The 12,760-nt window shown below is 34.9% G+C and overlaps 1 protein-coding gene across 4 annotated transcripts in view; it reads left to right on the top strand.

The window, feature by feature from the left end:
* Positions 1-12,760, top strand: part of MICU3 (mitochondrial calcium uptake 3) — a 52,388-nt gene that overhangs the window by 28,898 nt on the left and 10,730 nt on the right. For all 4 annotated transcript variants that reach the window (XM_054632857.2, XM_054632856.2, XM_077177493.1 and 1 more), the window contains 4 exons: positions 1,792-1,887; positions 6,964-7,064; positions 7,379-7,550; positions 11,822-11,930. In XM_054632857.2, the coding sequence (XP_054488832.2) occupies positions 1,792-1,887; positions 6,964-7,064; positions 7,379-7,550; positions 11,822-11,930 (478 nt within the window). The remainder of the gene's footprint in view (positions 1-1,791; positions 1,888-6,963; positions 7,065-7,378; positions 7,551-11,821; positions 11,931-12,760) is intronic.

The following is a 12,760-nucleotide window of genomic DNA, read 5'->3' as shown; positions in this document are numbered from 1 at the left end:
TGCGGTTTTTAATGTCTTCATCATGACCTGATTAATTTCTGGATCATGGCAGAAGTAAAACAGTTTTTAAAAAACAGACAGATTTTATGTTTAAATAGAAGAATTTATCTTGTTGGGGCATTATTGTGATATTCCAAGTGAGAGGATCGGATGCAGGAGAATTAGATGAGTTATGAAATTCCAATTTTAAAATTTGCTTTGTTATATAATTATTCACAGAAATGCACAGATTTATTTCTTGTGAAGTTGGCACCTACAATTGGAGCAATATGCAGGAAGGAAGTCTGTTGAATTAAAATGTGCAGTTGACATGATATGCATACTGCAGTGATGTGAGAAAAATGAAGTAGAATATGCAAGGCCTTGTGATTCAATAGATTTCAGATCAGGCTTTACTGCAGCAAAACTTGCTGGACAGTGATTGCCATATTCCCATGCTTTCTCTTGTTTCAAACTGAAACCAAACTAGTTAGATATTCTACTTATGTAATTTTCAGCTTCAGTAAAAAAATCATCTTCTGGACTGAGCCATGTCCAGGCACTTTATCAAGATAATGCCCAGGTGCATGCCATATTTTTTGCCCTCCTACTATCTGCATGGAGATCTCCATGCAAAGGAGACCCAGGTGTATAGGAATTCAGTAAATCCCTCATCTCCAAAAATAGATATTTTGGGGTTCTATTTCTTCTACTGAAACAAGAAGTGTAGCAGTCTTTTGTTTTCCTGGATGTCCTGAGGAGTTGAAGATACCCAGGTTCCAAGGAGATGCAACCCTGAATGTCTGGGATAGTCCAACATGCTGCCTCATGCATGAGGCCTTTCTCCTCACTCCATCTGACAAATCAGTTCTATTTTTTTTAAATATGTTGAGGTCCATAGGCCATAAAAAGCATATGGTGATGATTTAAATGAGTTAAATATTTTAGTATTTTCATTTGCATAGGTTCTTTAGTCTTCATTAGTTCTTTCAATTCATGTTCTGGTGCATACTGCATTTGTGTCTGAGACTGCTTTGGCATGTACTGCATGAGTGCTTTCACTGGCCAAATGCCAACCAGAACATGATAACTGTGATGTGATGCATGTAATGGAAATTAAATGTGCACAGCAGAAGTACTAATTCAATTGACTAAAGTAACTCCAGTAAGAGAACAAATTCAGTGAATACTTAAAATAGGTAATTATAGAATTGTATGCATAAAAGAATGTGGTGTTCATTCTCATGACAAGGTAAGTTTGATCATCAGATGTGGATAGTGTTTTCCTGATAAGTATGTTACAGTTGAACTTACTAGGCTTGTTTTTTGCCTTTCTTTGTTGGTGCAATGATGTCATCATAAATATTAGATTAAATTATTTTATATAACTAATTATATGGTGATATTTTTATTTTACCAATGAAAAAATTAATTTTATAAGTATATGAATTAATATTTTCTGGAAAACCAGAATTGATAGAAAAAAACACTGGCAAAATGCTGAGTTTAAATGGCCACTTTGATAAGCACTTTTAGTAAATGTTTTCACTTCTGCTTTCTTGAATTTATTTTGTTTGAGAAGATGGAGTCAGTGATACTTTTGGGGCAGCCAAGAACATTAGGGAAATAGCTGTAATAGAGCAATGTTCCTTTCATTTACAAAGTGTCATGTAACTGGTAAAAATGTCACTGTTTAGAAGCAAGAGAACCAAGCCCTAATTTTGAAGATCAGCTAGAAAATATTTTAAAGTTTATAAATGGTTGTTCCATTGTCTTTTGTTTTTCAAACAATTGTGCTTCTTGAAACTGCAGGTTGTTAAAACAGAAGGAGAGGACCTTGTCCCCAGGAGCTATTGGGATACTTTGAGACGTAGCACAAGCCAAGCGCTCTTTTCAGACCTGGCGGAGGTATCAAACAACCTCTCTGGTCTCTGCTCCATAAACAGACTGCTATTTTATTTCTTCTGTCCTGATTGCTTTCTTACATTATGCACCCTGTTTCTTCTTTTCCTTTTAATTACTTTTTTGTTTTAAACTTCAAAGTTCTCAGATCAAATGCATTTGGTTCTCTACAATGTGATAATTGAAGGTTGTCTTTTCCAAGAAAAAGCAAAGTTACCTTTTGAAAGAGTTGGAAGATGAAGTCTTCTTCAGTCCTTCAGAAACATTTTCTAACACTAATAGTCATGGTAGTTCACAGTTAGAGAAGTAATTCAGGAAACCTTTGTCATTTAGGTGTGGTTCAGTAAAATGATAACTTTACTGAGAGTTGTAGCCCTTTAAGCTTTTAATCTTTATGTCTTTAATGTGCTTTTTATGTATATTATCAGAACCAATCTTCACAAAAAGTATAATGCAAAGATTGTTTTAATTATTGGAGAAAACCAGGAATGTTTTAAGGTAACCAAAACATCGGTCCATCTTTTGTAATATTACACAATCATTATGGAGGTCTAGAAATACCACTGAGCTTTCAAATTAATTTCCATAATGCTTTAAATTCTAATAATTCTTGTTTCATGATCTGCTTCTAATAATAGAGTAAGATATTTCCTTGTATTTATCATTTCAGAAGGTCAAAAGACTAGATAATTTATGCTTTTCTGTGCCCACACAGTGAGAGTAATGGCTCTGCTGGTAGTGGCATTAAGAACATAGAGCAACTCCCCACTGACTCTGGTCTCAGAGTTCCATGTTTCCTAAGCAGGATCATAATGAGAATAGAACAGGGAACAAAAACTGACCTCCAGAGTAAAACAGTCTTTTTCCTTGATTCAGAAGCAATGTGTGCTTCACATTGAAAGTAATTAGTGTTTTGTCCCTGCTGTTCCTCTGCAGAAGCTGTTGAATAACCTGAGGACTTCAGTGGACTTATTTCTAATTTCCAGGCTTAATTTACTCATAGTTCCTTTATATCAGTCTGCTGTTCATTAATTTTCATAGGGCTTTTTCTTCTTTAGTGTTAATCTTCATACTCATGGTTGTGTTTATAAATGCAGTCATAGCACTCTGTTTAAATTTATTTGAATTTTAATTGTGGGCCAAACAAAATATGGTATTTGATTTTTCTTTTAAGGTAGAACCTACATTTCCTAGGTATCAAGTAAACCTTTTCTGTATTTCTCTCAATTTGTGTTCATTTACCCTTCAGCAAAACAAAATGTAGTGTTACAGAATTGAGTTTTACAATATTTATATCAATATCCATAGTAGTAACATATATGTAGTAATCTTGCAATAAAGCAGTAGACCCAGCCTATCTTCCCTTGCTTCTACGCTCATGAGCTTCTGAATTGTTAATCCAGTTATTAATCCTAATTTATTCCACCAAATTTTAAAATCCAGAATATCAGTGCTCTTGTCTAGTCAGATAAGGAGACATAGAGGGCAGAGAAAGCTTCTAAATTCATTGATTATTCAAGAAGCTTGGGGCATTGCATTTTCTGAATGAAATGTCATCTTAATGTACAGTTAGCTGGCATGAATTCAGTCCCAACTATAGATGGACTTAAGTTTGGAAATCTCTACACACATTTAATTTGAAGAGAGAGGGGGTTTTATTATCTGATGCCTCAGACTAGTATCTGTAACTATACTGTAACTGAAGCTTAATAGCAGCTATACTTAATAGGGATTTAAATTCTCAGTGAAGTGTATAAAAAGCCTGTGTGCTCACTTGTAAATCATTTTATGAAGAAAAGTCATGTTCTGCATTTTCTCCACTGACAAATTCCCACTTCTCACTGTCATTATCTTTATCTTGCTTGGTTTGGGCCAGCTGGCTTTCATCCATATTCTTATCTCTTCCAGGTACTCTTGCATTTGAATAATATTATAGCTATTTGTAGTGAGAAAGTGGCATAAAGCAAGGTGACACTGGGGTCTGTGTTGTTCCATAGGCTTTTGGGAAGGCTATATGTAAGTTGAAAAGGAGAGTAAATAAGGTTTATTGGAATATGGGTATCAAAGGGCTCTTTGGAGAGTAAAGTTATTTATCACAACTAGTTTTCTCTAGGACAGTGTATAATACTGGATTGTTCTTACTAATTTAGCAATTCCACTGTCCTGTTGGAATATTGCAGTTATCACTAAATTCAGTTTTGGGGTTTATTCTTAAATTAGTAAGTGAAATTGGAAACCATTAGGTTTGTTATCACTGTTGGAAGAATCAAGAGTTTTCAGTAAGAAAGCTCTTATTAAATCAAATCACAATATACATACTTAATTATTGGAATATGTTGGTAAAAGTGGAATCAATGCTTATAAGCATTACCTGCTTTTAGTCAACCCTTGTTAATCAAGAAATTGAAACTCATTTTGCAGTATACAAAATAAACAGACTTTATGCACTTCAGAAAATAGAAAGAAAAACATATTGCCATTATGCAGCAAGGCAATCAAGTGATTGAAACACTTGTCTTCAGTTTGTCTATTTACCTGCATTTACATTCCAGTTAGTGTAAAGGTAAAGAGAAATGAGAAGGATTTTATTCTCATTTAAATGATTTATTTAAAAATATATTTGATCAAAATTGAGGCTCATATTTGTATACATGGAAACAGGTGAGGCAATTTAATTTGCACTGATCTAAAATAAAATTAATTTTATTATGAAAAACAAATAATGGCTTTAAATGATTAAAGCTTCTGGTTGTATCCTTTACCATATAAAAGAAAATTTATTTAATGCTATCAGTGCAGAAGAAGCATGGAAATAGTGTTCAGTTGCCTGCAGTTCTTCAGAGAAGCACATTGGGTTGAGTTTCTGCAATGAGGTTTTTGTTTGGGGTTTTTTCATTTAGTGAGGCCAGCCAAGTGGGAATTGTGAAAAGACTTTCAGATTGTAGGTTTTTTTTGAACGGTTCTTTAGATATGGGTGAATGCAACCTAAGTCTAAGGTTTTGAAATGTTTTTGCAAGATGAAAGGCTGTAATTTAACATTTGATATCTTTTCAGTGTACTTGAGGGAAATTGTTTGAATGTGCTCAGGGATTTAATTGTTTAAAAGACATAAGAAATCAGGGTATCTGCATTTCAGTATATTGTGTCCTGTAGTGGAGGATAACAATATTAAAAGACAAATAGTGATTACTTTTCTGAATTAGTTTGCTCACTTGAAGAGCAGAGCTGTCTTAATTGAAGGACATGAAATATCTCTACCTCTATATACACTATGTCATCTTATTTCTCCCTGGAGAAGAATATGAGAATAAAGAGGAAGCTCGAGTACATGAAATGCAATCTTGAGCATCCTAAACTGATTATACTAAAGAACAGAAAAGTCTCTCTCATTTCTTTAGATTGGATGTTGAAAGGGATTTGTGTTGTTACTGCCTTGTGTTTTCCCTTGTTGTTGATACATAAATACTCTTAATGAATATTGCACTTTACATTTTTTACAAATCAGTAAGTAAATTTGAAAACAATATAGTGTATTTTAGAGAATGTAGATGTGAAATGCTTTTTCATGGTACATGGTTTATCATGATGTTGAACTATTGCACATTGTTCAAATTTTTTTCCTGGTTTCTTCACTTAGAGTTTCTTTGTCTGTTACAAATTTATAGCCTCTTCAGTGAAGAAATAGAGTCAGACTTAAAGGTCTCTTGAATGTGGCTTGCAGTTTTATACATGTAGATCTTTATAGACAGTTTTCTGCACCTATGGTGGATCCCACAGGTTTATAATCTATTGTTATGGTGATAAATTATTACTGTTACATCTCCCAAATATTTGCTAGATTTCTGTACTGTACCTTGTTTTGTACTGTAACACTAGAGTCAGCAGACAAACTTCCTAATGGGTGGTAGCTTGCCTAGGAAGAGCAGAGACTGCTCTCCTACTCTGTACTTTTCATAAAGTCTTTGAAGGAAAAAGAGCATGGACAGGAGGTAATCCCTAAGCAGGTGCAGTAAGGAGACTAAACACATTACTTTTTAGATTTCCAATGTTGGCAGAAGCATGTTAACACCAGGAGAACAGTGTCATGTTGGGCTACTATGGCTTATTTAAGAGCCTTATATTACTGAATTATTCTGCAGCTCTTCAGTATCAAGAGCTTCTTTTTCAAAGAGGTATAATCAATGCATATATGCAATAGTTAAGGGCAGTGAATATGTAGTAAAAAAAGTGGAATATTACGCAATCACTATACAAAGATGACAGTTACTTCTGTTTGGATTCCTGTTTACAACTTTTGCTATTAAAAATGGTCAAAATTAGTTGGCTTTCTCTTCTAAATCTGGTTTTCAAAACCTTAGTTATTTATTAAGGAAAAAGTATTAGTACATATTCAGAGATTCCAGTCCTGCACAGAGATCACAACATGAGGAACAGTCCTAAGAGAAGTAATCCAAATACTGCTTAATTATTTCAAAATATTTCCTAATTCTGGTGTTTTAAATGTGTTTGGGCAATTACATTTAAGATGTAGCTATCTGCAACTTACAGAAAAGAATCATTTAAAATACACCTAAACTGATGTGATTGCGGAACACAATCCCATACTTACTTTTGAAATATGGAATAAGAGTATATTAACTACTGTGTTTTAATTTCTTTCTTTCTTCTTAATACTTTATATTTTAATTTCTTAGTTTCCTAGTAAAAGGAAAGTGAGATTGTCTACAAAGGAAGTTACATTTTATGGTTTACCTTAAGTGATAAGTTGTTTTTTTTTTTCCTCACAAGTTTCTGGTTTTATTTTTCATACCTTTTCCCCCTTCATTGCAGCTTCCATTACATCATTCTGTTAGTTTAACTACTTTCTACTAAATGCAATTAACAGCTACTGCTATTTTGTGTGAAAATTGCATGGCAAAATTAATGTAATGGATTGCAAGATTAAAATCTTTTTAAAGACTATAAACATGAAATACAAACTCTTTTAATAGAAAAGTCTATTATGATGATAGGCACTCTCAGATTATACTTCTGTATCTGATCCAATCATGGCCTTTAATTTTTTTTATTCTAATATTTAAGCGTGCTGATGATTATACAAGTTCACTGTCAGATACTACACTGCTTGTACACTTTTTTGGCAAGAAAGGAAAAGCAGAACTGAACTTTGAAGATTTTTATAGGTGAGTCTCAACTTCATTAATTCCTTGTAAAATATATTTGTATAGTTTTTCTAATTAATGTGTACTATATTACTATACACATAGCTTATGCAGGTATGTTTTTATGGTTTGTGTTCCCTTTGTGTGTGTTATATACACAAAGAACAAAATAAAACAATAAGTGGCCCAATAATAAAAAGTCCTCTTCCAGTGCTGCTGCAAATTTTAGTTACTTTGGGGTGGACAGGTTATACCCCAGCCCTGTCCTTATTTAAGGGCACAAACAGTAGAAATATAAAGTATAACAATTTCTTTACATTTTGTTTGTGTTTTAGATTCATGGATAACCTGCAAACTGAGGTTCTAGAGATAGAATTCCTTTCCTACTCTAATGGGATGAACACCATCAGTGAGGAAGACTTTGCCCATATTCTCTTGAGGTATACAAATGTAGAAAATACATCAAGTTACCTGGAAAACATGCGTGGCAGTATTCCTGAAGAAAAGGTAATTGCTCAGCAGTGGACCACAGCATGCAGTCCCAGTGTCATTAACATGAAAACATAGCTTTGTTGGACTGAATTCCTTAGCACCAGGATTTTATTTTGATCATAAACTGCATGCCTGGTTTTTCAGATTACTTGCTGAATAAAATATAGAAGAGTAAATAGCATAGAATTATATTCCATAGGATTTAGCTAGTAATATTGCTGAAGTTTAGATAGAACATAAGCAACAGAACAGGTTAAATTGCAAAAACCATAAGACATTAAATATAAATATTTTCTAGCAATGAATTATCAAAAAACCCTCTCTTTCTCTCTTTCCTTCCTTCTTTCTTTCCTTCTCTACTTTCCTTCCTTCCTTCCTTCCTTCCTTCCTTCCTTCCTTCCTTCCTTCCTTCCTTCCTTCCTTCCTTCCTTCCTTCCTTCCTTCCTTCCTTCCTTCCTTCCTTCCTTCCTTCCTTCCTTCCTTCCTTCCTTCCTTCCTTCCTTCCTTCCTTCCTTCCTTCCTTCCTTCCTTCCTTCCTTCCTTCCTCCCTTCCTCCCTTCCTCCCTTCCTCCCTTCCTCCCTTCCTCCCTTCCTCCCTTCCTCCCTTCCTCCCTTCCCTTCCCTTCCTTCCATTGCCTTTGGAGTAGCATTTCCTCAGAAATAACATCACATTTTATCTCATTGTCTTATAGTCTTATTAGTGAATTGCTTGTAATTATTGTTGGGTGTGTGGATTTTTTAAAGACTCAAGAGACAGAAATGATAATATGAACAGTAAAGCTCAGGAGGTAGATAGTCCTTAATTTGTTTAACAACAAATACATTGTCAAAAGTGTATCTTGAGAGAAATGTAGTAGCAACTATGCATCAGTGATAATCTATAGGATAATGTTAAAAGTTGCCCTCCAAACAAGAGATGTTTTGGATATACTTCTTCTGTTTGTGTTTACAGAAGAAGATCAGGTTAATCTGTCCTAGAAATCTAGCTCTTTCAATAACTATGTCTTTTAATAGCATTGATAGCAGAGCTTGCAAAGAAAAGTAATAAATCAGTTTGAACAGTTTGTTTAGGTTCTGTTTTTATTTGAGGAATGACATTTAATTTCAGTCTTCAGACTAAGATGAGTCAACTGACCTGATAGAAGCACACTCCAAAAGTTACCAGTTTTCTGTTCAGATATCTGGATATTCTGATTCTTCCTGTGCTTGTACAGCAGTTGGGGCCACTGAGTGTTAAATATAGCTGGGAAAGCAGGGCTGTGTCTTTTGACCAGATTAGATGTCAGATGACGTGGTAAGATTGGGATCAGAGCTCCTGCTCAGTCACCCTTTCCAAGTTCCTGGTCTAGGCACTGAGGTGCTCAGATCAAACTGCTGTCAAAGGTCTGTGCAGGTTTCAATATTCAGAGCCATGACAGTGCAACAGAACTGCTAAAACTGCATGGTTCCAGATGGAAATCTAAGAAAAAAAAACAAAAGAACACTCACTTTGGGTCTTGTGTAAAAACAATAATGTGTCACTTGGGAAACTGAAAAATAATGACAGTTGTAGTTACAGAGAAATACTTTGAATGTCAAAGCTGAAGTTAAGTAACTATACAGATACTTTCTTTTGAACACAAGTAGAAGTCTTTGAAGTTCATATCTAAGTCTTCCAATTTATAGCAAGTATTCTACTGTACTTTCCTCCTCTTGGTCTCTGGTGAGACCAACAGTTAAGGAAAACCTCCATGCAGAAAGCTGTGTCACTCAGTTACAAATTTGCCTTTATGCTATGATCTGGTACTGGACGGGTGCCATATATTTGGGTATTTGAGGTATGTCATATGCTATACCTCCATTAAGTGCAACAAGACATTGCTGTTTTTCATAACTTTGTATCATTGGGTTGGTAAATGTGCTGTTACTACATCTCTTATGCTGGCCACAGGCTTTTAAGAATAGGACTTTGACTCTTACTGCCATGGAGGTGGTGTTCATATGTTGATCAAATGTTGTCATATTTTTTTGGCAATTGCCATAGTACTATAATTTGAAAATTATAAAATTTGCTCTTCATTTCATGACAGTGATATGCTGCAATACTAATACTAACCAGAGGATTCCATTCAGAAGAAAAATAAGTCGAGAGTGTAAAGTAATATGCCCATACTCTCACAATGGCAATGTTAACCTTTCATGGTGCTGTACAAAGAAGCCCCTAAAGCAGCATGATGATCTTTTGTCATATTTTAATCATGTTAAAATGTTCAGCTGGCATGCTGCCTGCTCACAGGATGTCTTCCTCCTTTTACTAACTAGATGCCAAGCAGTGATTCATGTAAGCTGGCATCATGAATTACTATGGATATCAGCTCCTGAAGAAAGTCTGTGCATTTTTAGCAGCATTGGTACATTAATCTGAGTTTTCTTTGCTGTAGTAAAATAAAATCTGTCCATCTAAATTGAAGGTAACTTCCTTTTTTTGTCATGGTTTAATCTCAGCCACTGACCAAGCCCCATGCAGCCATTTGCTCACTCCCCCACCAGCAGGATCAGGGAGAGAATTGGAAGGGTAAAAGCCAGAAAATTGAGGGATGAGAAAGAGCACTGTTAGGAAAAGCAAAAGTCATGCACAGAAACAAGATTTTTGCAGTAGCCTGACTTCTTACACTTATTTTTTGCATTCAGAATTTTTACAGACAAATTGGTGCACATTAAAGATCTGTGAACCTAAAAACGTGAGCTCAAGACTTGGGTGGATGTTCTCTACAATTGCTGTTTTTCCATAGTACCTGAGGCTCCTGGCTGAGAAATGAAGTTTCACTGATCTAGGAATTTCACAAATGAATGGCAGAGTTATCCCGGTCCCATAGAGCTTTCAGTCTAAACACAGTGCAAGAAATAGAACTTGGGCACATAAACTAAAAGTGTCAAATGCAATGAAACAAAAAGACAGTGTTGATAATATTAAATTCAGTTTTTAAGATAAAAATTTATATACGATGGTAGTTCTACTTGTGTATATGAGGGTTTCCTCCCAGTTGTGAAGGATCTGCTTGTTGAGAAAAGCAATTCATGATGGAGATATGGGCCAAGCTCTCCAAAGAGTTTATAAATCTTAGCCAGGGCTTAGGTAGGATCACTTAAGCAGGGGTTTACATCTCAGGTGTGTGGAGACCTATTAAATTCTTCTATTATAACAATATTGTCCTGCTCTCCACATTTTCCGTGCTGTTTCATAAGGGTTAGCATCCAACCTCTGCCACCTACTGGCACAAACCTACACTTGCATGTTTCCTGGGTTCCACCATGCTATAAAGACTGAGTATATGTTCGAGCAGAGACATAGATCAATGCTTTAGTTTGAACATAAAGGCTCACACGTCTTACTATTGCCTTCAAGTATATTTTCAGAGACAAGTACTTAAATAGGATAAAAGAATAAAAGCAAATGGAAAAATAGCCAGGAATTATAGTTAGAGGAGTCCAAGGTTTGACACAGAATGCCATTCCATGTTCAGAATGGCTGAGACCGGGGAGAATTTGATATAGGCAATGGTCCTGGCTTAGTTCAAAGCCTCATTTTCAGGTCTCTTTCAGAATTGATTTTGAGATAGTTTATCAGATGTTTCAATCTCTAACTAAGATGAGAAAAGAGCAGAACCAATATTACAAGGAATGAAGATAAACTCTTCTAACAAGAACATTTTCAATGAAGCTTTCTCAGAAGATAGTCTAAAGTCTGGTCAAAATGCAATTGATTTTTTAAAAGCTGGACAAACCCTTCAGTACTTGCAAACCCTCAGATGAAGAGACTTGGGTGTCTAAATCTGGATATATGAAAATTTCACCCTCAAGTACAGGCTTAAGATAGATCATAATGTATATTTATGAATCCATTCAATGTATTTATATGAGCACATGCACTCACATGTATATAATAGTGGCTTTCAGAAGTAAACATACTCCAATGTTCATCTAAACCTAGAATTTTTATTCTCAGTATTGACTATCATATTGTAATAATCCTGGAATTCTTAAAAATTGCCCTCAGCAATAGAACAGTATTTTTGACTACTCTGGTGAGAATTGCTGTCTTGTTGTAGTCACAGAGAGGAAAGACATATTGCATTCCTCAAGAAACTCCAGTTCTCTACTTGATTGACTTTTACTAAAAATCCTTTTTTTTTTTTAAATGGGTCTGGTATCTGTTGTTAAATGAAGTTGACATTGCAAGGTTTGTTTATTCAGTTGTTATTACCACTGATAACTCTTAAAGTGCATATTGTTCTCCTGGTTTTTAGGGTATCACATTTGAAGAATTTAGATCATTTTTTCAATTCTTGAACAATCTAGAAGACTTCACAATTGCAATGCAAATGTATAATTTTGCAAGTCGTTCCATAGGTCAAGGTAAGTATCTGTATTTTTATAAAAATCCATTGATACCCATATAGAACATTGACAAAAATGCAATTTTTTTAAATTTATTTCCTAGTTTGTAGTTTTAATGTTTCCAGTAAAAGGCTAAAAATGCTAGGACTCCAGCTGTGAGAGGAAAAGGCTTGGTCATATCATAAGAGATATCATGTAAAGTTATATAAGTGATGGACAAGCTGAATGCAGAATGGCTGTCCATCAAATCCTACAATACAAGAGTTAAGAGGCACTTGATGACACCAGTGAGAGATCAGATTAAAGTAAACATAAGCATTTCTTTACACAGTGAGCATCTGAAACTTGGCCTTCTGCAAAGGCTGTAGAAGAAAACAGTGTCAGACAGTCCAAAGAGAGATCAGACAGATTTGTAACAAATCAGTAAGTGGGTACTTAAAGAACCAGGCATGTATGTACCTACTACAATCCTTAATAAAACAGTTGTGATGCCTGGGGAACACAAGTGAGCAATATGCAAAGTGGTCAGACTTGTGTGCTCTCCTCAAGCAGCCTCTTCATGGGTCTGACCCCATAACACCAGTGTGGTCCTACCTCATGTGGCCTTACCAAGGGATTCTGTCATTTTCTCTGTGCTCTATTTCTTGGGTTCTGTTTTGTGTCAAATAAGTAAATGGCATATATGCCACATAGGTTTAATTATAATATGATTTTCTAATTTTGTTATTGCACATAGTACAGTATATGGAGTGTTATCTTTTTTGTAAAATAATTGGCACAAATTAAGCAGTGTAATTTTATAGCAGTTAAGAACTACTTGGTTTAGAACTGTGAAATTCAGTCCTAAT

The sequence above is a fragment of the Agelaius phoeniceus genome, chromosome 4, assembly GCF_051311805.1.
Source record: "Agelaius phoeniceus isolate bAgePho1 chromosome 4, bAgePho1.hap1, whole genome shotgun sequence".
NCBI classification, from domain to species: Eukaryota; Metazoa; Chordata; class Aves; order Passeriformes; family Icteridae; genus Agelaius; species Agelaius phoeniceus.
This window is presented reverse-complemented; position numbering and strand designations above follow the sequence as displayed.